General features: G+C 34.0%; 2 protein-coding genes across 4 annotated transcripts; one reads left to right on the top strand and one right to left on the bottom strand.

The window, feature by feature from the left end:
* Window positions 1-475: 475 nt before the first annotated feature.
* LOC140062750 (uncharacterized) lies at window positions 476-9,715 on the bottom strand. The gene is made up of 20 exons (XM_072109077.1): window positions 9,551-9,715; window positions 8,870-8,892; window positions 8,549-8,674; window positions 8,098-8,319; window positions 6,927-7,065; window positions 5,877-6,457; window positions 5,702-5,763; window positions 5,240-5,468; window positions 4,555-4,952; window positions 4,183-4,361; window positions 3,567-3,837; window positions 3,333-3,425; window positions 3,120-3,189; window positions 2,905-3,012; window positions 2,651-2,817; window positions 2,425-2,499; window positions 2,144-2,296; window positions 1,859-1,992; window positions 1,528-1,612; window positions 476-1,441 (listed from the first exon to the last, which is right to left on the bottom strand). The coding sequence occupies exons 2-20, from the start codon at window positions 8,883-8,885 to the stop codon at window positions 1,277-1,279; spliced, it is 3,273 nt and encodes a 1,090-aa protein (XP_071965178.1). The 5' UTR covers window positions 8,886-8,892; window positions 9,551-9,715; the 3' UTR covers window positions 476-1,276.
* Window positions 9,716-10,254: 539 nt separating this feature from the next.
* On the top strand, window positions 10,255-21,055 carry LOC140062728 (putative pyridoxal-dependent decarboxylase domain-containing protein 2). Of its 3 annotated transcripts, none has more exons than XM_072109061.1 (20): window positions 10,255-10,613; window positions 11,090-11,166; window positions 11,719-11,799; window positions 12,312-12,392; window positions 12,752-12,907; window positions 13,165-13,354; window positions 14,327-14,559; window positions 14,651-14,699; window positions 14,880-15,107; window positions 15,570-15,620; window positions 15,797-15,880; window positions 16,151-16,297; window positions 16,502-16,607; window positions 16,721-16,779; window positions 17,565-17,677; window positions 18,117-18,369; window positions 18,540-18,632; window positions 18,745-18,847; window positions 19,046-19,340; window positions 19,990-21,055. In XM_072109061.1, the coding sequence occupies exons 1-20, from the start codon at window positions 10,476-10,478 to the stop codon at window positions 20,042-20,044; spliced, it is 2,592 nt and encodes an 863-aa protein (XP_071965162.1). In that variant the 5' UTR covers window positions 10,255-10,475; the 3' UTR covers window positions 20,045-21,055. The 3 variants fall into 3 exon arrangements, with proteins under 3 accessions (XP_071965162.1, XP_071965155.1, XP_071965170.1); XM_072109054.1 differs by having other exon boundaries at window positions 19,987-21,055; XM_072109069.1 differs by lacking the exon at window positions 11,719-11,799 and having other exon boundaries at window positions 19,987-21,055.
* Window positions 21,056-21,392: the final 337 nt, after the last annotated feature.

Below are 21,392 nucleotides of genomic sequence, written 5' to 3'. Positions count from 1 at the left end.
CAGAACTATCTGGGAAAACCCACATTCAGGGTATTTGGAATTATTACTGGTACACATGCCTTTTTCAAACCCCTTAAGCACTTGAATTGTGCATATATCTGAGAAATATTAATAATTTTAAGTTATGAATCCATCTCCAGAGGTACTTGAGTGCAAGTATTCTAACTAAATACTCTAGTTTGAAACATTTCAAAAACAGCAGCTGAAAATGAAAGTTAAAAGCAAAAACAAAATACAGTAGTATATAATCATTAACATGTTATTCTAACATACCAAACAGAATTATTGTATACAAAATAAATACATTGACGACTATAAAATTATTCATTAGTTTTTTAAACGAAGTACGGTACTGTATACTGTAATGGGTCTGTGTATACTATTGACAGGGACAAATGTCATGTCTAGTTTTCACTTATTATTATTAGGCAAAACAGCAGTATACTATATAGTAATACATTTTAAGAAGATCCTGTCACATGTAAGTATAAATTATGAGGCATATTGTAAATTAAAATAAATACAAATTTAACCAAATGAATGTCAATCTACTAAATTGTTGAAAGAGTTCCATGTTTCACCATAATACCACTTTATATGCAATAGTTTGCAACCTGTTTTATTTTATTCAAATTTCACAATGTTTTTTTTATAAGCTGTCATGCACAACTAAACTTTCCAACAAGTTCCACCATACATAATAGACGCAATAGTTTGAAGCTTGCTTTATTTAAATTTCACAGTGTTGTTTTATAAGCTGCCAATTGCAACACTATTTTCTTTCATCTTTCACCATCTCGCTTTATTTAAATTTCACAGTGTTGTTTTAAAAGCTGCCAATTGCAACTCTACTTGTCTTAATGTTTCACCACTGCTTTATATGCAATAGTTTGCAACTCAGTGTTTTATAAGCTGTCAATTACTACTCTCTCTTCATTCGATCAGCTTCCATTTTTCTTCAGGTTTCACCATACCGCTTTAAATACAATAGTTTGCAACTTGATTTATTCAAATTTCACAGTGTTTTATAAGCTGTCAATTACAACTCTCTCTTCATTCGATCAGCTTCCATTTTTCTTCAGGTTTCACCATACCGCTTTAAATACAATAGTTTGCAACTTGATTTATTCAAATTTCACAGTGTTTTATAAACTGCCAATTGCAACACTATTTTCTTTCTCATCTCGCTTTATTTAAATTTCACAGTGTTGTTTTATAAGCTGCCAATTGCAACACTATTTTCTTTCATCTTTCACCATCTCGCTTTATTTAAATTTCACAGTGTTGTTTTATAAGCTGCCAATTGCAACTCTCTCTTCATTCTATCAGCTTCCACCTGCCGGAAGTATTCTCTATCTTCATCATTGTACAAATTTTCTTGAAATTCCTTAATTTCAGTTTCCATCTTTCGACGAAGTTCACGTTTCATTTTTGCCATGACCTTCAAGATAAGAAAGTTATTTAACGATTGATATGATGTTGTTTACTTTTAAAATTGAAAGTAACAAGCAATGTAGTCAATTTTACCTTTGCCTGGGCATTGTCCCGTACTACTAAGTCATGCCTCTCTTGACCAATCGCTTCTGCCAGCATTGCAAACTGGTTGCTATAGCTGAAAGAAACATGTTAAGGAACTTGTGTACAATATTAAGTAATCCTCTAACTATCAAACATTATGTCCATATATGGACATAATGATGTCACTACCATATTTAGGCACATCACAGAACTAGTTTGATAGTGTAGACAGAGCTTTAAATTATGTACTACACAGCTCGGGAACACCTTTCACAACAGATAGAGAAGTCATTTGTCCGAATGTCTCTTCTCTGTTTTAATACTGAAAGTCAAAGGATACTAGTTCTCAAGTGATTCTATTTCATTTTGCTGCTGTTCTGCCATTTCTTCTCGCTTTTCTTTTGCATATTTGCGAAGTTCTCTTATTCTGTTCTTCTGAATCTGTAAACCGTCTTCAAACAATTTCTTAAAAATCTATTAAAAAAATTGTTTATAAAATGAATTTGTTCTCAATATTTTTAATAAACCAAGAATATTTGAGATATAACAGAGCTGCCAATGAAAATCATAAAAAACCTAATAACTAGAAGGCAATGATGTAATAGTGTTGAATCAATTAAATTACCTGTTCCTCTCTGTTTTTCCTTTTCAACATCCTGGCACTTGAACGACCCTTGAACTGGTCATAGTAGCGACGGGCCCTGGCTGTTGTCTGCCGCTGTTCTTGAATCTTGGCTTTCATTGCTTTTTCATGCTCCCTCTTCTCTTTAATATCTTTCTGCAAATAATCCAATACTTTGAGTCTTGAGACAATGGTTACAAATATATTTTATGAAACCTTCTAGTTGCCTTACTAAACATTCTCAATATTTCAAATAGCACAATATTTATTAATTATCTACTTACCATACGTCTGTTGTGTGCTAGCTCTTTCCGCATGATGCTCAACAGTAATTCTTGACGTTTCTCTGCTTCTTCCATCTAATAAAATAATAAAAGCATAAATACTTTCTTGTTGATATACAGCTCATGTGTCCATATGAATTGCATGCTTCCACTCTGTTTTACTGTAGTTTGTTACGATACTGTTGACTTCTAGGGCCCTGCAAAATAAAAGCTAACATTGACATACCTTCCTCTGGGTTTTGGTTTTCCTCGATTGGTTAAAGCCAGATTTTGTAAGTTGTTCAAGTTGCCGCATCTGCCTGGACCACATGTTGTGTGCAGTGTGCGGTGATACATGTAACATGGGAAACTCTGACATCACGGTAGGTAACATTTCATCGTCTTCGATCACAACTAGAGCAAAAACATAATGGCGTTGAATTACAATAAGATCTGCTCTCGAACTAGAATTTTGGTTGAAAACAAATTATGGTAACTTACGTGGTCGTCTGTTTCTAACCAGAACCGGGCTTGAGGATGCACTACGTTTACGCTTTCCAACAGGACCTTTGACCTTGCTTCGTTCACGGTTAGTAACCACAGATGAAGCTGGCATATAAAACAAACATTTATTAGCTCCATTCCATTAGTACACTTAAAACTATTCACTATATTCATTATATCATTTTACAACAATGATACTTGAATAATCTTACTTGTATATTTGTTGGCAGCAGTGTATCTTTTCATTTTTGGAATTTGATGTATTTTCCTGTATTTTTTATCCTGAAATTAAACAAAACAAAGTAAAATTCAATCAAGGTGCTCATTCAATTATTATATCAACACAAAAAAATGGTAAAAAAGTAGTACTATCAAATAATATGATTTGAATATTGAAATGGACACTAGGCCTGGTCTTTCCTTACCAGTAACTCAGACGCTTTCTTCTTCTTATCTATAAGTTCTTTCTGTCCTGACTGCAACTGGTCTAGGTGTTTAGCATAGACATCTTTCATTGCCTTAAAGAAATGCAAGAACAAGAGTATTTGTCTAGGTTCTAAATATTCTAAATTTATAAAATGCATGTTGAGAACTCAAAACAAGTCTTTCTAGATAGAGTACTGTAATGTTATATATTTTAACTATTTGAAATTCCTCACCTTAGTCTTTCGTTCATGACCTGACCCTTCTTCTCTGATGCTTCGTCGAATCTTACTGAATTGACCTTTAGCCTCTATGTCCAAGGCATCGTCAAAGTGCACATGATTTTTCTTGAGCACAGGTTTAACAACCGAGCTCTTTGGTTTGTTTTCACGCTTGGGTGAGTACACCCGGTGTCGCTTAACACGTGGTGTGGGATCGTAGTCAACGATGCTGTCGCTATGTAATGATATGTCAGAGTCTGAATCTTCAGACAAATCGCCAGCAATCCTGAAATCAATATCAATAGTCAGTTCAGAGAGTTGTGTTTACAACTCCCTGGTCAGTTACTCTTTATCTAAAAACGAAACCACAGAAGAGATCCCTGTGGCAAAAAGTTATTCATTAAGCCTATTTTCCACTAGGCAACTGTGTTCACGAAAAAAAATAGCACGAGCTTATACGCATGCATATTCATGTTTCCATCTTCCAAATCCCTCTCTACGCATGCTTATAAGCTGACACTTTCAATTCGCGCAAATAATTTCGTCTACTGGAAAACCTAGAGAGAGGACTTTAGAGGGAGACTTGTATTAGACGTTTAAAAGTGTAATTTATTAATTATTACTACTGTACCTTTTTACAGCTTTTTTGTCTACAAGCCTTTTCTTCAACTGGTTCAATATATAATTTTTATCACTTTCAAATTCCTCATTGTCTATTAGTTCATTTTCATCATCAAACTCATCATGTCCATCAAATGCAACTTTTCTTGGTGAAGAGGTGGTTGTCGTTCTTTTAGCTGAAGGAACTCCCTGGTAACAAGACAACACAAATATAAAACAAAACAAATTGGATCTTGGAGACAAGAAAAGGATAGAGAGTACAAACCACCAACTAAGTTACATATGGTCCTCTAATTAAGGAGAATTAGCCCTCTAGAGGTCAGCCTATTTAGTTACAAAGAAGCTGTTCGTAAAAAGAACATTGAAATAATTGTTTACTAACCTTCTGACGACTTCTTAAATTGTACATGCCATCTATAGTGTTGTGTGGTAATGGCATTGACTGACCTAGGCTGGAGCTGACATCCTCATGGGCTATGTATCGGGAATGTCTATGCTTGTCCAAGCCTACATCTCTGTGTCTATGTAATGTGGATGATGCTGCTTCACTGGTTCCAGGCCTTTCTATGTCAGAGTATACGTCCGAAGAGCTATGAATATTGCTAAGCCTATTATGTCCAGGGGTAGGCCTGTCTCTCCTTGTTTCTCTAAGCTTGCCAACCCTAGAGGCAGCAAGTTGATCTTCCTCATCATCATCATCAGATGGTGGATGTGATAAGGTATGCGCAATCTTTTGATTTCTTCCACCAGCGTTTGTTTGCTTTTCAGTAGGCTGATGGTCTGTACAAATAGAATAAAATAATTGTTACTTCTATTCAATGATTATTATATGTTTTTACCTACTGTTTTCTCAGGAAGTGACTATTAGTACAGTTAACTGGGTATGTAATTTTATTATTTTCTATTGGCACAGTCTACTATGCAGCTAGTTCCATGTGCTGATATAACAGAATGAAGGAACATGGTCGAACTTGCCCATAGATAACTTGGCATTAGATGCACAGTTGCCCATGACGATAGGAAATTCCAATTCCAAGCTATGGCAAATTAAAGAACAATATTCATACCATCTGACACATGGTAATGATGGTGAGTATGTAGATGATGCCTAACTGTAGTGTCTCCTTCAGTCTTTCTTAATCTCCCATCTTGATGCTCTCTTCGAAAGTGTGGATGGGAAGCAGGTTTTGGTCGGACACCTAGGCTTGCAAAAGCATTCTCTTCTGACCTCATTCCTGATGGTTTAGGACGGTGCTTGGTGGCTGATGGTGGTGATGACAGAGAACTGGATACTTCCTAAAAAAAGACCAAATCAAGTATTGTAAATGTCTATAGGTGTAAAGATCTGTCCATCACTATCAAACTTGATGTGAAAAAAAAATGTGATGTGCCCATACAGTACATCATATCACTACCATATTTGGGCACATCACACATTTATTTTATACAGAGCTTAAGGGAGTACAGGTATACACCGTTCTCGATGATTAGTACTAAACTGAATAATAAACCATAAATCTATTTCTAACCTCAACTTGCAAATTACCATGGTCAGAACTTCTTTTGAAAAGGTCTTTGGTAGAGCTGATATCTGCAATATGAAGAATACATTATTGAAAATAAGTAGAAATAAATAAAATAAATGAAATAGATGCCAGATAAATACTTATATATATATATTATATAAGAAAATGAGGACATTACCTGTGCCAGTGCTTCTAAGTGTTTCTATCACTCGAAGCTTTTCAATTGATTCATTTTCTAAAACTCTTTGCTTTATCTTCTCTCCTTGACTTTCTTCCGATTCTAAAGACCGTGATGGTGACTCAATGTCTCTTGAAGGCACATCTGACTCTGGAGCTTTTGAATAAGCACCAAATGGCATTTCATGTGCTTTTAATAACCTTGATTGTGACTCTGTGCTTCTTAATCCTGCCGTGGAAGGTGGTCCTGTCTTTGATGGTGACCATGTGGTTCTTGGTGCTGGTTTAGTTGTGCTTGATGGCTGGCCAGTGGTTCTTGATAGTTTTCCAGTAGATCTTGATGGTAGGCCAGTTTTTTGACCAGTGGAGGATTCTTCTGCAGCTCTCATCAACTCGCCCACATTTCTAGAAGGCAACTGACTACCAGAAATGGTCAACGCATCTTGAGGTAGAATGGCGACTGTGTTACGCGCAAGGGCATGGTGAGGAAGCTCGATGGTGGAGTCGCTGCTGTACTCGCTATCATACAGACTTTCAACGTTGGAGATTGTACTTGGTAAACTAACATCATTCTGCTTCACCCTTAACATATACAAAAGCATTAATAAATGTATTAATGAACACAATGGTATCAATACAGTTCTTCTTTCAACGTAAGAGCATGCAATTCTATTTTAGAGATCAAGATGTACATCATCTAAAGCTCTCTCTACACAACAAACTAGTTTGACAAAAAAAGTGTGATATGCCCAAATATGGTAGTGATATACCTAAATATGGTAGTGATGACATCATATCCATATATGGGCATATATTTTTGATAGTGTAGAGAGAGCTTAAGAATTATAGAAACTGATTCCAGTGGGTGTCAATACATAAAGGGTGTTACTAGAAGAGGATTCTTGTAGTGGATGCTTAGTGGGTAACAAATCTAGTTGAGTAGAAAGCTGTATACACATAATTATATACACTATCTACACAAGCACAACTACCGCCCAAATAATATGCATATGATGAATAATGTATGCATTTGAACAAGGCAGACGCTTACTTTTGAACTGAACGAGTCTTATTTCTTGATCTGGTTCCATAACTGTGATCCCTTGTTCCAAGTTCCTCTTGAAGGATATCTGAGATTGTTGAGATCGTCCCTTGTGTCAAAACATCTGGGTCAATTGCACTTTGCTCATCTAAATGTGCATGAATGTAATTTAATTATCAATTACAGTGAAACCTACATTTTACATTCCCTGGATTTTATGTACGCATAAAATGACTGATGATGTCATGTTTTGTAATTTAATACATAAAAGTACATTTTTGTTTACCTCCGCCAAGGTATGTATGTAGTCAATGGCGTGTGTCTGTCTGTTAGTAGGATTAATCAAAAAGTTATTGCAAGATCTTTACCAAAATGAAAATACAGATAAATATGTGGTCACAGACCACTCCAATCCGGACCAAGGTCTCAATTCTGGAACACTTTTTAGTATTATTTTCAAACCATTAAGTGTTAATTTTTAAAAGCTGGCGAGCAGTATTAAAGTAACAAGTAAACAGAAATTGCATTTTCTCGAACAATACTTGTCCAAAAATTCAATTTTGTACAAGAGTTATAATTTGTGATTTGTAATGTCAAAACATAATTTGATTTAATGTACAGGTTTATTGATACGAGTAGTTTAAAAAAACCTATTTCTTTTCAAATTCGCCCCTGTTGTTTTTGGCAGTGCTGTTCTATTGTTAGTCAAGTTAAACTATTGTTAGTTGAAAGGCTTGTTACATAACCATTACACGACATTCGCATACACATGGTTGTAGTGAAATTAGCCTAATCACACACATCATTAAGACACAAAAAATAAAAAATAAATTTTTCGGTGAAATCTTATGTAGGAGAATATTACAGTAGAAGGTCTCTCTCAGTCTCAGAGTGCCGTTTTAGTTGTTTTTTGTAATTTTCCATTCATTAAAGTTTTTTGTATATTTCTAGGCCTATATAGATATAGGAGAAGACCAGAGTTAAAGTTTCCCAATTTACTCATAGTTTTGGATTTTCGTCGGGACACAACCTTGTGCTAAACAAATATAATCAGATAACTAAAGCTCTGTCTACACTATCAAACTAGTTTGACAAAAAAAAGTGTGATGTCCATATATGGGCATCACATAAAGTTTGATAGTGTAAACAAAGCTTAAAAAGACAAAATAGATGTTCAGACCTTCGACCTCAGTAGATTCACCACTTGTTATCTGTTCCATAACATACTCCATCAATCCAATAAATATCTCAAGCAAGTACCGAATGGTGACATGATCTCTGTCAATGATTGCTTCACCTGAGATATGTGAAAGGTCAGCGTGGAGAACATCTCGGGCCAGAGTGTCTATTGTTATCTGTATATTGGTAAGTTCATCCTGTTTGTTTCTTACAGAGACAATATCTAGAAGGTAAACATTTTATTTTTAGTATATTTATTTTACAGTGAGTCTTATAAAAAATGAATATTTTTTTTTATAAATCTAATTTTATCTTTTCTTAAAAGTAATCAGCAGATTTTTTCATCAAAGTTTTCACTGTTTGCTGAATTACCGCAAGTTGTTTTGCGAGTGAATACTATACAGACTTACACCTACTCAGACTGTATTGTTATTTTCACTATTAAAACTTACGTGGATGTTTTTCGCCAAGAATACCCTCATAGAGGGTGACAAACATTTGCGATGTACATTCACCAAGATCTGTGATAACTGGCAGTTGAAACCTCTGCAATAATTCATTGGTCATCGCAACAAAACCTACAAAAAGATTTTAAATCATTTTCATATTTTTGTTTAAATATGCCATGCAGACCTCCTGCCCTTGGCATACTGTAGGCGCTAGTTACGCTAGTATATGTCATTATTTAAATATAATCTAGACTAGCCTAGGCGTAGTCTAGTTAGGTTAGTAGCCTCGCTCTACTAGTAGGTGGAGACATTGAACCCACTTACCATATTCAGACTCCATTATTAATCTGAAAGAAAAAAAGTGAATACAGTCATTAGGCCAAGGCTTCTAGTAGTAGTATTATTAATTCCGGATAATAAAAGAGTTTGGGATGGGCTGCTGGGTGGATCATGGATGTAACTCACTCACCGTAACTCACCGTACACCACACTAAATGAGTGGTGCAAGAGGCTGGTGGGCCGGTCGTGGCCCTCTATTAGCCCCCCTCGTCTTCTGAAATTTTCTTTTAAATAGTATGGTTGTGTCAACTTCTACTGTACTGGCAGGGAGAGCATTCCATGAATTTACGACTCGTTGGGTAAAAAAATGACTACGGCAATTTAATCGAGCATTATTCTTTTTCAATTTATGTTTATGTGAACCCGGTCCCTCCCTGCCTGTCACTGTCAGTGTCAACCTTCTTCTGAAAGTTTTAAATAATCAATATTTCACACACATTACTAATTTTAAACTCATGGTATGTTATAATCACGACGAATCGTATAGCATAGAATTTTGGCTGGTTTGAAAATGATAATCCTGGGCTAGGCCAATGCCCCGCCGAAAACATCCTCACCGTACCCAGGAAATTGTCCTCCTACCGGCCTATGCATTCACAGTTTTATCTCCACACACACACAACAGTAGGGCCTAGGCTAGGCTAGATTATAATTAATTAAACTTACGTATTTTTAGCATAATTTTATTCCATGATTTCCTGAAAACAAACTTTAACAATTTTTAACAATACTGTCAAATTATTTGGTCAAAAAAACAGGAAAAATCACAATGAATAAAGTGTTTTACTATCTTTATCACGAAGAATTTGAATGAACCGCGGTGCGTCGTCGAGAAAAGTCGGTTATGTTTTCGTGATGGATGACGTCATCTTTAGAATTTTGTTATCTCTCCCCAAGCTATTAAAAAATATTATTAGTATGGTTTGCCAAAAGCGTCTATAAAAAATATACTGTATTAGTCTGGTCTTCCTCTAGCAAACTTTAGAACACTTCAGTGTTGCCTAACTTATTCAGATTTTGCTATTAAACTTACACACAAAGTTTGCTAGTGTAGACTAGGCTTAGTATAACTGTTTTTAGAATCTTAAACGCAGATCTATGTAAATTAGGATTAACATCTTAACATTTTAAGGATTAACATCTTTAAATATATTTTTTTTATAGAATTTACAATCAGTACTACAACAACTATTTTAGCCAATATTAATAACGCCATTGGACTGTACTTATAATACATTTCTTAGGCTAGTCTAGTTAAACAGGTATAGTACATTTATTTACAGTAGCAGCAAGTAATATTATAATACGCACATACGAGAGCCCAAACAAATACAGTGCTGTAAACTTAACTGTACATACACATTCTTCAGTGATACCGACTCTTAATGGTTGGCACTTTGTCCGCATACAACAAAAACAATTTTCTTTTTCCTGAAAGTTAGAGGATACGCGGTTGTATGTACACACGTATGAACATACTGTACGTTGCTCGTCTTATCCCATACACTAATGATTCGAACACTAAATGCACCTATGGCGCGTCATGTGTATACAATTTCGTTAACTTGGGGGGTTTTGTTGGTGATTTGTAATGTGCCAGCGTGGAAACGAAAAGATGGCAGCGAAGATGAGCCTCGGGGAAGATGTTGTCAAAACACCAGAAATTCCAGAAAACCCAGCAGTTCCCAAAGCTAAAAAAGCTCTTTCAATGGAAGAAGGATTTAGGAAGGTAATAATCTAGGCATTTACTTTAAGATTGTTTATACATAAAGCCCCAAATTTGACTTTACAAATTGCTTATTGGGAGGGGTTTATTCAGTCAGTCGGCAATATTTGGGCCTAAACTTTGACTAGCCAAGTGAACTTGATAAGCTCAAGGTCACTATAGACTTGTCGTTGGTCGTTTCGTACTGCCTTACAAAACTCATTTACAAAGTTACATAATTGTCTGTTAAAGAGAAACATTTGTATAAATAAATAAATTTGTAGTAGTAGTGTCTACTCTTCTTGTACTGCCGGTCGAAATAACATTTCATCATTATAAGATCTTTGTTTTTTGGTGTTAATTTTATTTAACTTGTATTTATTATGTAACTAGGCCTATTGTAACTAGGCATAGGCCTAGTAATACTGTACTAGTATATTGAACTCTGTTATTAATAATACTATTCTGATAATATACATGTTTATTATTTTGAAATACAGACATTTTTTGAGCCTGGACTTAAGGAACTCTCAGAGCAGATGGATGAGTCTTTAAAAGCTATTGAAGAATATAACAAGTAGGTTTAAAAAAATGAGTACATCCAGGTTTCTTTCCAATAACAGACCATCAAATTAATGACTCGCTCCAACAAGAGACCACTTTATTTATATTGCATAGACATAAACCCACTTAGTATTACTGAGTGCACTATACTATAAAAATAATATAACTGACCTTAAAAAAGTGTTCCTATTATTATTATATTAATGAAAACTAAAATGTCAATGTGGTCTTAAAATTGGAGAGATACTTATATACAATAAATTAATCAAATTTGTTAATCATACTCATAGCATGATATGGGCACCTATCTGTAAAATTCTTTTTCCATTTATTCCTGTTTATTTGTTTGTTTTTTACTTTATTAATATCTTTTAATTACCATATTAATGGGTCATCCTTAAAACTTATCACATTTTGTTTTTTCTACATTACCCAAGTCAGTAAATCTACTATTTACATTATGGTGCTAAATTGGTTTTAATGATACACATGAATGGCTCAGAAGTTCACTGATGAGTAAACCTACCTCGCTTTCTATGTTTTACCCTATACCTTGCATTTCTAGGGAATTGGAACAAGAGCGCGAGGAAAATTGGAAGAAACGTATACGAGAAATACGTAATCTTCCAGTGGAGATTGAGGCCAGGTAAAATGATTTACCCCGATGTGTAGTTGTGATCTTATCAAAACTGTTGTGTGCTTTGTTTGTGGGTTTTCTTTAATAATACTATAACTATTATATTCTAATTCTGTTAAGCACACTTTGCTATTTAATTGATCTTTCTGCACTTGACCCCTGACCAATGCACCAGCAATGGTGTTTTTATGTCACAGATACAGAACTATAACTAAAATGTATGTCATCTACTGATCTATAATTCTTTATTCAATGTAAATTTTAACTTGCGCTAAAAAAGACCGCTATTCACAATTTTGATGTGGTATTAGTTGGTAATGTGATGATGTCATCAATGTACGTAACAGTAATAACAACTTGAAAGTTTCTGATTTTGTTGACACAGTTATTGTATTTCAGAATCAACGTGGTGACATCGTCCCAAACTAACAGCACACTGGTTGCTGTGCTACTTAGTGCATAGAAAACTTGTTTGAATTTGTTAATAACATTATTGACGATTTAATTTTGTTTCTTTCTAGTGGCCAGAAGATTGAAGATATAGTAAAGAAATTGCAAGACTTGATTTTGTATGGTGATGGAACATCAGATAAAAAGGAACCGTAAGAAATTTTATTTTGATTGTCCTGCTAGACATATCTAATGCCACTTTCTGGTGCACTCACTTTATAGCAGAATTACTAGTGATTGATTGGTGGTTTGTTAGGGACTTCTTTGTGAGGAATTGATCCTGTATATAGTACATGCTTTATAACGAATCAACAATTTGAATGCACTGTGCGAATTTGGTAGCAGTACCCTGCTATAGCTCCATATATACTCATTCTCACAGATTTCCTCATCTTTATCGTTTGAAATTTATTAAATAAATTTCACTATATCACCGGGCGGTTTCGAATTAATGTTCATTACCTAATGTGTGTATATATATGATTTGATATATCTGTTTTCTGTCTTTCAGTATGGTGCAGCCTAGCAAGCTAGAGGATGTCGCCCACATCGCCATGCTGGGCCAGACGCTAGCAGCCTACATGGCTACGCTGGATCCTCCACACCTGAAGAAACTATCAACGAGAATTGTTTCTGATGTTACCCTATGGCTTTCAAGAATATTTAGGTATAGTTAAAATATTAAGCTCTGTCTACACTACCAACACAACCAACTAGTTTGACATAAACAAGGTGATGTGCCCATATATGGACCGTATTTGGGAATAGCACTACCATATTTGAACACATCACACTTTTTTTGTCAACCCAGTTTTATAGTGTAGACGGAGATTCAAACATAATTTGAGTAGTGCAGGCTTGATGCTTAACCTTAATATGGGATTACTCTCTCTAAATACAATATTTGATTATTTCTACCTTTAGGTTCAATGACTCTTCAGCTTTCTACCACTCTGACGACCGTGATGGTCTAGTACGTGTTTGTCGTTTAGCTTTAAGCACCAAGTACGAGAAGTATGGTACAGAAGGTTTCAACTCGCTCTATACCAAACCTCCAGTTATTTATATAAGTGCCGCGAGTCGAACTGGACTAGGTCAATATATATGCACTCAGGTTTGTATCAGAGATTTTGCATTTTGATTTCAATAAAAGTGTGAGAATATATTGTATACTGTAGTAACCAATAAAGAGGGTATTTCCCACATTACTTATAGTGGTCAACAGGTTGATGAATAGCAACTAAAGGCCAATTTACACAGAAGAGTGGTAACGGTAATAAAAATATAGAATCTATGTTCGTTATGACCATTTACACAAAAGCGGACGAGCGGTTTCCACTCAGGATAGATACTATGTGGAACAAGCTACACGGTTTAACGCTAAAGCGTGGTTCCCACTAGCGACGCAACACAAGGACGTAACGCAACGCAAGTGAATTGACCAATCACAAGTGTCTATAACTTCGCTTGTCATTGGTTAAAACACTTGCGTTGCGTTTACGTCCTTGCGTTCGTTCTAGTGGGAACCAAGCTTTACCGTTACCTCTCGTCTGTGTAAACTGGCCTTAACTTAGGTAGGGTATGATACATTGCCAGTAATACTATACAATAGAACATGTCCTATTCAGGGAACACCTTCCCTTCAAGTGAATGAGCAGCAATACAGTATATGTTTTCAGTTTCAGTTTTTATTTTCCAATATAAAACATAGTGTAAATAAATATATGCATTAAAAATGGAAGGATGACCAAAAAAAGAGCAAAGCTCCTACAGTATTTGGCCACCTTAACAAAATAATTAATACATGATACAAACATAATTGAAGCACAGGACGAGACAATACTAGCTAAACATGTTGGCATATGAACTCAAGAATAGTGAGATAAAACAAAAAAAAGCAAAAGAACAATGTAAATGTAAACATATTTGTAACACTCATTGATAGGTTAAGAACAAATTATTTTTATACAACTTTTTTAATATTTTGGCAGATGATGAATTACGGCAGATGATTTAACACTTCAGCCAACCCCTCTTCACTAGACTAAGGGTTTAACTGTATTTAAATAGTTATGTTCTTTTACAGCTTGGTCTACCATTGTCCAGTCTGTGTACTGTTCCATGCAACACTGTGTTTGGCTCAACACACACTATGGACATTGCATCACTAGAACGACTCATAAAAGACGACGAAGCAACCTCAAAGACACCGCTTCTTGTGGTTGCCAATGCTGGTACACCGATGGCAGGGCATACCGACAATTTAACACGGTTGCGGTCAATCTGTGACGAGTATGGTGCGTGGCTACACATAGAAGGGTAAGCAAATTACCTTTGTTTTGGTGATGCTAAATTTTGTAGTAGTGTAGATAACTGTTTTAAACTTATGTTGTATTTGTTTGTATTGCAGACATAACCTATCAACTTTGGCCTTGAACTCTGTACCGACATCAGTATTGGTAAAGATCAATTTATTTATATATAAATTGCATAAATAGATATTTAATTATAAATTTAGAATGGTAAACAACCTGTCCGAGTATAATATTTAAATAAAAATCAAAATTACTAATAATAATGTCAATAAAGTTTAACTGAAAACAAGTAGTATACAATAAAATATTGTATCTTTTTTACAGTCTGCAAAGAAAGTTAACAGTTTGACCCTTGAACCTGGTGTATGGCTGGGTCTTCCAGGCACTCCAGCTGTCACACTCTATAAGACTTCTGATCCTTCTATGAGCCTAGCAGCTGAGCTCTGTCATTCTCAGGTGCATGAGCGGCTCTGTGCTTTACCACTCTGGCTGGCCTTGCAGTACATGGGTCAGGAAGGCATTGTGAACACCATAAGGTCTGCTGCAGAACTGGTAAGTACAATTTAAATTTGTCTTTAAAGTCCATAACCAGAATTTGCTGAAAAGCTGGTCTTAGTCTTGTACTTGCATCAATAATATTTTTAGTTTAGTTTATTTCACACAACATATTATATATACATTTGTAATGATAAATATTAAATAATAATACATTTGATTGTGCTTGGAGATTTCAATAAGCCATCATCAGGCCTGGCCATAATGGCTTTAAGTCTAAACCTCCAGATAAAACAAACAATAAATATGATGATGTCTGAGATAGAAAAAAAAACAATACATGCACTTTAATTAAAACTTTTATATAATAGTGTATACTACATACAGTATACTGTATATTTCATTCTTGCCAGCGTTTTAAGTTTCAAATCTCATTTTAATTTTGATTGCCATTTTAAGATAAGATGCTAATTGATTTCTGTATTCAGTATGTTTTATGGAGAATTCCTTAATTTTCAGAGCCAAATGATGCAACAGAAATTGAGTCAGTTTGGACCAATTCAGCTCTCTGTAAGTTGACAAATTTGATATATTTTATCTCAAAATAATTCACTGTTTAGAGTTTGTATGTTGAAACATAAAGAAAGAAAGATAAAGTAAATTTGAGTGTTTATGCATGCTTTGAATCTGTAACAATAATCTATTAATTTATAGAATAAACTATATAATATAACTTGTTTTGTCAGGAACGACCGAAGACTGGTAAAGAGAAACAAATTAAGTTTGAAGGCACAGTTATGGATATAGTGAAAAATGTTATATCAGTGTTGGTGAGTATATCATTTTCACTTGTTACCATCAATTGTTAATAGAGAGCTTTGATTTTTTGACAACCTATGATCTATGAACTGATGTGTCATCAGTCATCCCTAGGAACCACAATTAACATAGCTTTCTTGGCCACCATTGGTCATGACAAATCAATTATTTCCTATGGCAATAAGCTTGTGTGTCCTGTGTTCCAAAGGTGCAAGTTGTACTCTAGGCAAACATTACATTAATTGATTGATTTAATGTATTTTTAATGTTTTTTTATTTAGATACAAGTGGATACAGTATCACCTGTTGTTTTATTTAAATTTGATAAAGACAGGACAGAAACTTTGCCTGTTGCCCCATACAGCGAAACCTCTGTACCTGAAGAGGATGATTTAGACAAAGAATTATATGATGCTCTTAACACATGGGTAAGTGAGGTTGAGGTATAATATTACATAATTGTAACTTAAAATAGGAAAGTAAAAGAGAGGATTCAAAAGATACAGAAATTACAGTAGTTAGTTGATGTAAATCCTAACTTGTGTGAAAGGGTGTCTGAAGATTTAATGAAGTCAGTCAACCACATCATCTTTTTTTGTTTTGCATCATTAACAGTAACACTTATTTTACAGCTTGGTGCTAGAATGAACAAGTTAATACCAAACGTGTACATTGAGGTTGTAAGGGGTGATGTTGAGGGCGTGTGTCTACGGTTCAGTCCGATGCAGTCAGCACCATGTAAGTTGAAAGGTTCTTATAGTAATAAATAATAAGTTTCAGTGAGGCTACATCATAGTACTAATTACTATTTACTTAATAAATACTTACATTTTTGTTATTTTATCTTGTAGATCATAAAACAACAACTGATGACATTAATGCATTTGTGGAATGTCTTCAAAAGCAGATAGTAAGTTGAAATTATGACTAGATATTGGAATACAGTATAAAATTTAAGGAGACACCTTCGGAACTCAACATAGTATCCCATTATTCGAGGGGTCCTCTGAATAGGAATTGGTGTAGTGTAATTAGGAATTAGCCGAAGTGTTAAAATCTGTTTCCCCTTACCGTAAATCTTCTAATTGTAACCCTGGGTTATTATTCTTTGATTGTTTTTTAGAGTGGGTTACTATTAGAAGGGGGTCACTATTAGAGTACCAAATTTGTTTATTCGTACTGTTTATTATTTTTCTATGAGTTGCTGACTGGAAAAGTTGGGGGTGGGTAACTATTTTCAGGTGCCTAATTTAAGATTAGTAATAGTTACCCACCCCCAACTTTTCCAGTCAGCAACTCATAGAAAAATAATAAACAGTACGAATAAACAAATTTGGTTGAACTCTAACTTTATTTTATAAACTAAAAAAAACACTCAATCTTCCCCCGACTCCTAAGGTCAACATGTATTATCTCCTTATTTTCAAAATACGGCTGCATCATAAGTTTTTGTGACTAATATTAACCCCCATGGATTACTATTAGAGTAGTGGGTTATTATTATAGATTGACTTATAAGGTGGGTTACTATTAGAGTGTGGGTTACTATTAGAAGATTTACGGTATTCGACAGTAGTGTCCTCTTAATAAGGGTGTCTGAAAGGAGGGATTCTACTGTATCTTGAGTACATCACATGTGTGATGAAATAATAAAGTGATACAGTTTTTTCAATTTATTTTATTTTTATTTTCTAGGCTATTCTAAATCACACACTAAAAGAAAGGATTGCTTTCAAGGATCTTGTTGAAGCTGATGAGCTGTTGAGGTTCATTGACCTACCATACCAAGCTGGCTTGGGCACTGTGCAGTAAGTATACGTTTAGTGGCACACTGACAGTAGCTTATTTGTCCAAGTACTCTCTAAATTCTCTCCATTCCTTCCTTTCTTGCATCCATATTTCTTCTACTCTACTTAGTATTTCAAGTACAATTACCCAATTTAAAGCTCTATCTACACTATCAAACTAGTTCCACAAACAAATTCTGATGTACCCAAATTTGGTGTAGTGATATGCTCAAATATAGTAGTGATATGACATCATCATATCTATATATGGGCTTATCACATATTTCTGTCACATAAAGTTTGATCAGATAGTGTAGACAGAGCTTAAAATTGTGTGCAAATTATTTAAACTAAAATGGATTGAAATGACACTTTATACATATCCTGATTAATTTGTTCAGCATTGGTGATGAATAGCTAGTTTAAATAATAATAGCTAGCTAATTCCTGCTTCTTTTAGATACATTCCTTCCTACATATCAGGACACTTACACGATAACAAAGATCAAGCAGAGAAAGAGTTGAACAAGATCAACAGAGACTTGTTAGAACGTCTAAAAGCAAACAATAATGCCATCACATATACAGAGGGGGTAAATCCAGATGATGGTACAGCTTGTGTGAATGTTGGCATGATTAAGGAAGGCACAAGTCTTGTGGATATTGTGCAGGCAATTTCTAACATTGGAAAAGATCTGGAAGACTCATCCAAAGTAAGAACTTGTATAGTTCATCATATTTTGTACTGTATTGATTTGCTTTTAATTCTATGAATTCAACAGTGTTGGATTAAAATATTCTGCTGATAATTCTGTTTCTGGCAATCTATGTATTAACAAGAATATTATGTTGTAAATTTTATGAAAAATGTTTTGTTTTATAGTTTTTGGAAGTTATGAAAGAGATGATTCAGAAAAAGATTGAAGAAGCCCAGGAAGAACTTCGCAAAGAAAATGATAAACGTCTTCTTGAAGAGGTAATCAAGTAATAACATTATTGAATTCCTTTAAAATTCCTGACTAATATTCAAAATGATTTAAATTATAGAAATATATCTATAAATGCTATATTCATTTTATGTTTTTTAGGGTGTGCTGCGACAGGTTCCAATAGTAGCATCTTTCGTCAATTGGTGGTCTCCTCTTCCGAAAGAACCTAGCATGCGAGGGCGTTCTCTTAATCTACAGTCAGGTGAGAAAATCATTACCTAGGCAATCATTAAAGAAAATGACTTTAGAAGACAGTTGGATTTGAACCTCTACCCTCAAAACTGTACTTGATGCATGACTTCCACAATTCAAGTAACCCCTTGAAGCAAAGTTAAAAAATCTTATAAATAATTGCCCCTACAGGAGATATTTAAACTATTTTGACTGTTTATTTTTTTAGGCCAGCTTGCTAGCACAGAGACCACTTACAAATATCACATGCAGGTACAAGAAGGCTCCCCTCTACCTTCTCCGTCACCATCTATGAAGTCAGATACAAGTAGCCTAGCCTCACCCTTACAAACCCCTACGACAACACCACAGAAACCTATCCAGAAGAAAGACTTAGAAGTTATGGAAGATTTGGCTCAGGAAGAGACATCCATTCTAGAAGAGAGCCCTCAAGCAGGTGAACAAGATCCGTTGTCTTTGAACCAAGATCAGAAATCAGGAACCAGTGATAGCACTACAGCAAGGTAAACCAAGCCTTAAACTAGCTTAGTTAAAGGCCAGATGCAGGCAAAACATTTCTACTGATCATACATTCCAATAATTATCAATCTATAGTTTTCTCTATGTTTCATATCTTTTTGGAATTTTATTTGTGTTCCATGATCTTGTTGATAATAAGCACTTTCTTATCAGTGAGGGGATAGTTCAAATTACACAGTAAAATCTCTATTTCTTTGTACACAAATGTTGTGAATAGAGAGGCATTTTCAAAATACTATGAAAAATAAACTATGTGGTAAAAAATGTTATCAGATGGCTTAATATAGGTAGTACTGTAATATAACTTTTACGTTTCTGGTGTTTTTATTCAACTTCGATTTTTATGTATATTTATGTTATTACATTAGGTTTGGTTAAACTACCTAACCAGTAACTACTGAAAAAAAAAGTTATAAAGTTTTTATAGCAGAATTTTTCCAAATTTTGTATTTTACCATTTTAAGCGAAATTCATGTTTTTTTGTCACGATATATGTTTGCACATATTTGATTTATGTAGAATTAACCAAATATTATTTTAAAATTCATGCCTGTACTTGAGCTTTAAGGACGATTTTGCCTCTTTTTGTAGAACAATTTATTTTTATAATGATAATTCTTTTTATTTCAGCAGCTTTCAAGAACTTGATACAAAAGAATTGGATACAGATCTAGGTGACCTCAAGTAACCTACACATTCATGTTTATATTTTATTATTCATATTTTAGTATGGTGTTGTTTTAAATAAGTTATAAAAATGATGTTTGGAATTCTTTTAAAGAAGATTTATTACATATTTTATTTTATAATTTGAGCTTATCTTCAAGTATAGCTCTAGTACAGTATATGTACAGTATGTAATTTAAATGAAAAATCATCAATCATGTCAGTATGACGCCCAGTTGTTTTATAAATTTCATATAATTAGTTTTGTGTAATCTACCGCCCTCTGTTGCTTGGGGGTTCTGCCCTCTGTTGGTTGGGGTTTCTGAATGCTGCTGGTGGTTGGGATTTAGTTATTGTATTAAAGAAATATTATGTTAATGCTCTGTATTATAATTTACTGTAAAACCTGTAATAGAAACTTATTATTATTCTCCTTATGTAATAATCTGTAACCCACTCTAAAGAAAGGGGTATATGTATTGGTATTTTATATCATCAACTTCAGAGAAATGTACAAGAAGTAGTAGTACATTTTTTATTGTTTTATAATGTTTTTAAGCAGATCTCCTTTGCTTCATTTTCTCTCTGGATATTCTCCCTTTAACCCACCCTACAAGCCAAATTATTTACCAAGTTTCTATTACAGGTTTTTCTTAATCTAATATATTTTATAGTTCTGTTTTATATTTTATAAATTGTCTGTTATCTGTATAAAATCAGATTATTTCTAATTTAAGATTTACCTTAGTATTATTTTAGTAAATACAATTTTTTAAGCAAATGCTGACAAACTGAATATATAATATTATAAATGGTTAATTTTCAACATTAAAATGTGTACATTATAAATTTTTGATTATAAAAATATTATTTAAAGAAAATAAATAATGTGATATAATAATTTAAGGGCTGATTGGTATTTAAGATTTAATTGGCGGGAATCTAGATAGATTTTTTTAGTTTCTCACGTTGCAATTCTGATGAAGTACGGTAAATATATTATAGAGTGGAAATCCTTACAATAAAACTATTGTTTAAACATTGTGGTCAGTTATTTTATTATGGTAATTGAAACTAGCAGTTTGTGGTGTTTTGTTTAAAATCATACACTTGTCCAAGTATTCTTACTCCTTGACTCGTCGTCCAGTACATTGTCATTTACCTTCCTAATTGAGTGAATGACCATGTCTATTTATAACTGATTGATGAACAACTAACAGACTAAATCAGAATGACCAAAGATAGGAAATATTATTGTTCATTTTTTGCGTGTAGTCGAAGCAGTCAAGAGTGACTGGAATCTCTTTTGGTAGAGATATGTACCAATGTATTTTTGAAAATTGAAAAATATTGGGTAGATAAATTATATA

This window comes from Antedon mediterranea, chromosome 1, assembly GCF_964355755.1.
Source record: "Antedon mediterranea chromosome 1, ecAntMedi1.1, whole genome shotgun sequence".
NCBI classification, from domain to species: Eukaryota; Metazoa; Echinodermata; class Crinoidea; order Comatulida; family Antedonidae; genus Antedon; species Antedon mediterranea.
This window is presented reverse-complemented; position numbering and strand designations above follow the sequence as displayed.

What these genes read in the sequence shown, in the direction of transcription:
- LOC140062750 (XM_072109077.1), bottom strand. An exon ending in ACTTAGAAGCACTGGCACAG is followed by an intron (nt 5,764 to 5,876) that starts GTAATGTCCTCA and finishes TTCATATTGCAG; the next exon opens with ATATCAGCTCTACCAAAGAC. An exon ending in TCATTACCATGTGTCAGATG is followed by an intron (nt 4,953 to 5,239) that starts GTATGAATATTG and finishes CTATTTGTACAG; the next exon opens with ACCATCAGCCTACTGAAAAG.
- LOC140062728 (XM_072109054.1), top strand. Translation starts at nt 10,476, where the DNA reads ATGTGCCAGCGTGGAAACGAAAAGATGGCAGCGAAGATGAGCCTCGGG. An exon ending in ACATCAGATAAAAAGGAACC is followed by an intron (nt 12,393 to 12,751) that starts GTAAGAAATTTT and finishes TCTGTCTTTCAG; the next exon opens with TATGGTGCAGCCTAGCAAGC. An exon ending in TGGCTTTCAAGAATATTTAG is followed by an intron (nt 12,908 to 13,164) that starts GTATAGTTAAAA and finishes TTCTACCTTTAG; the next exon opens with GTTCAATGACTCTTCAGCTT.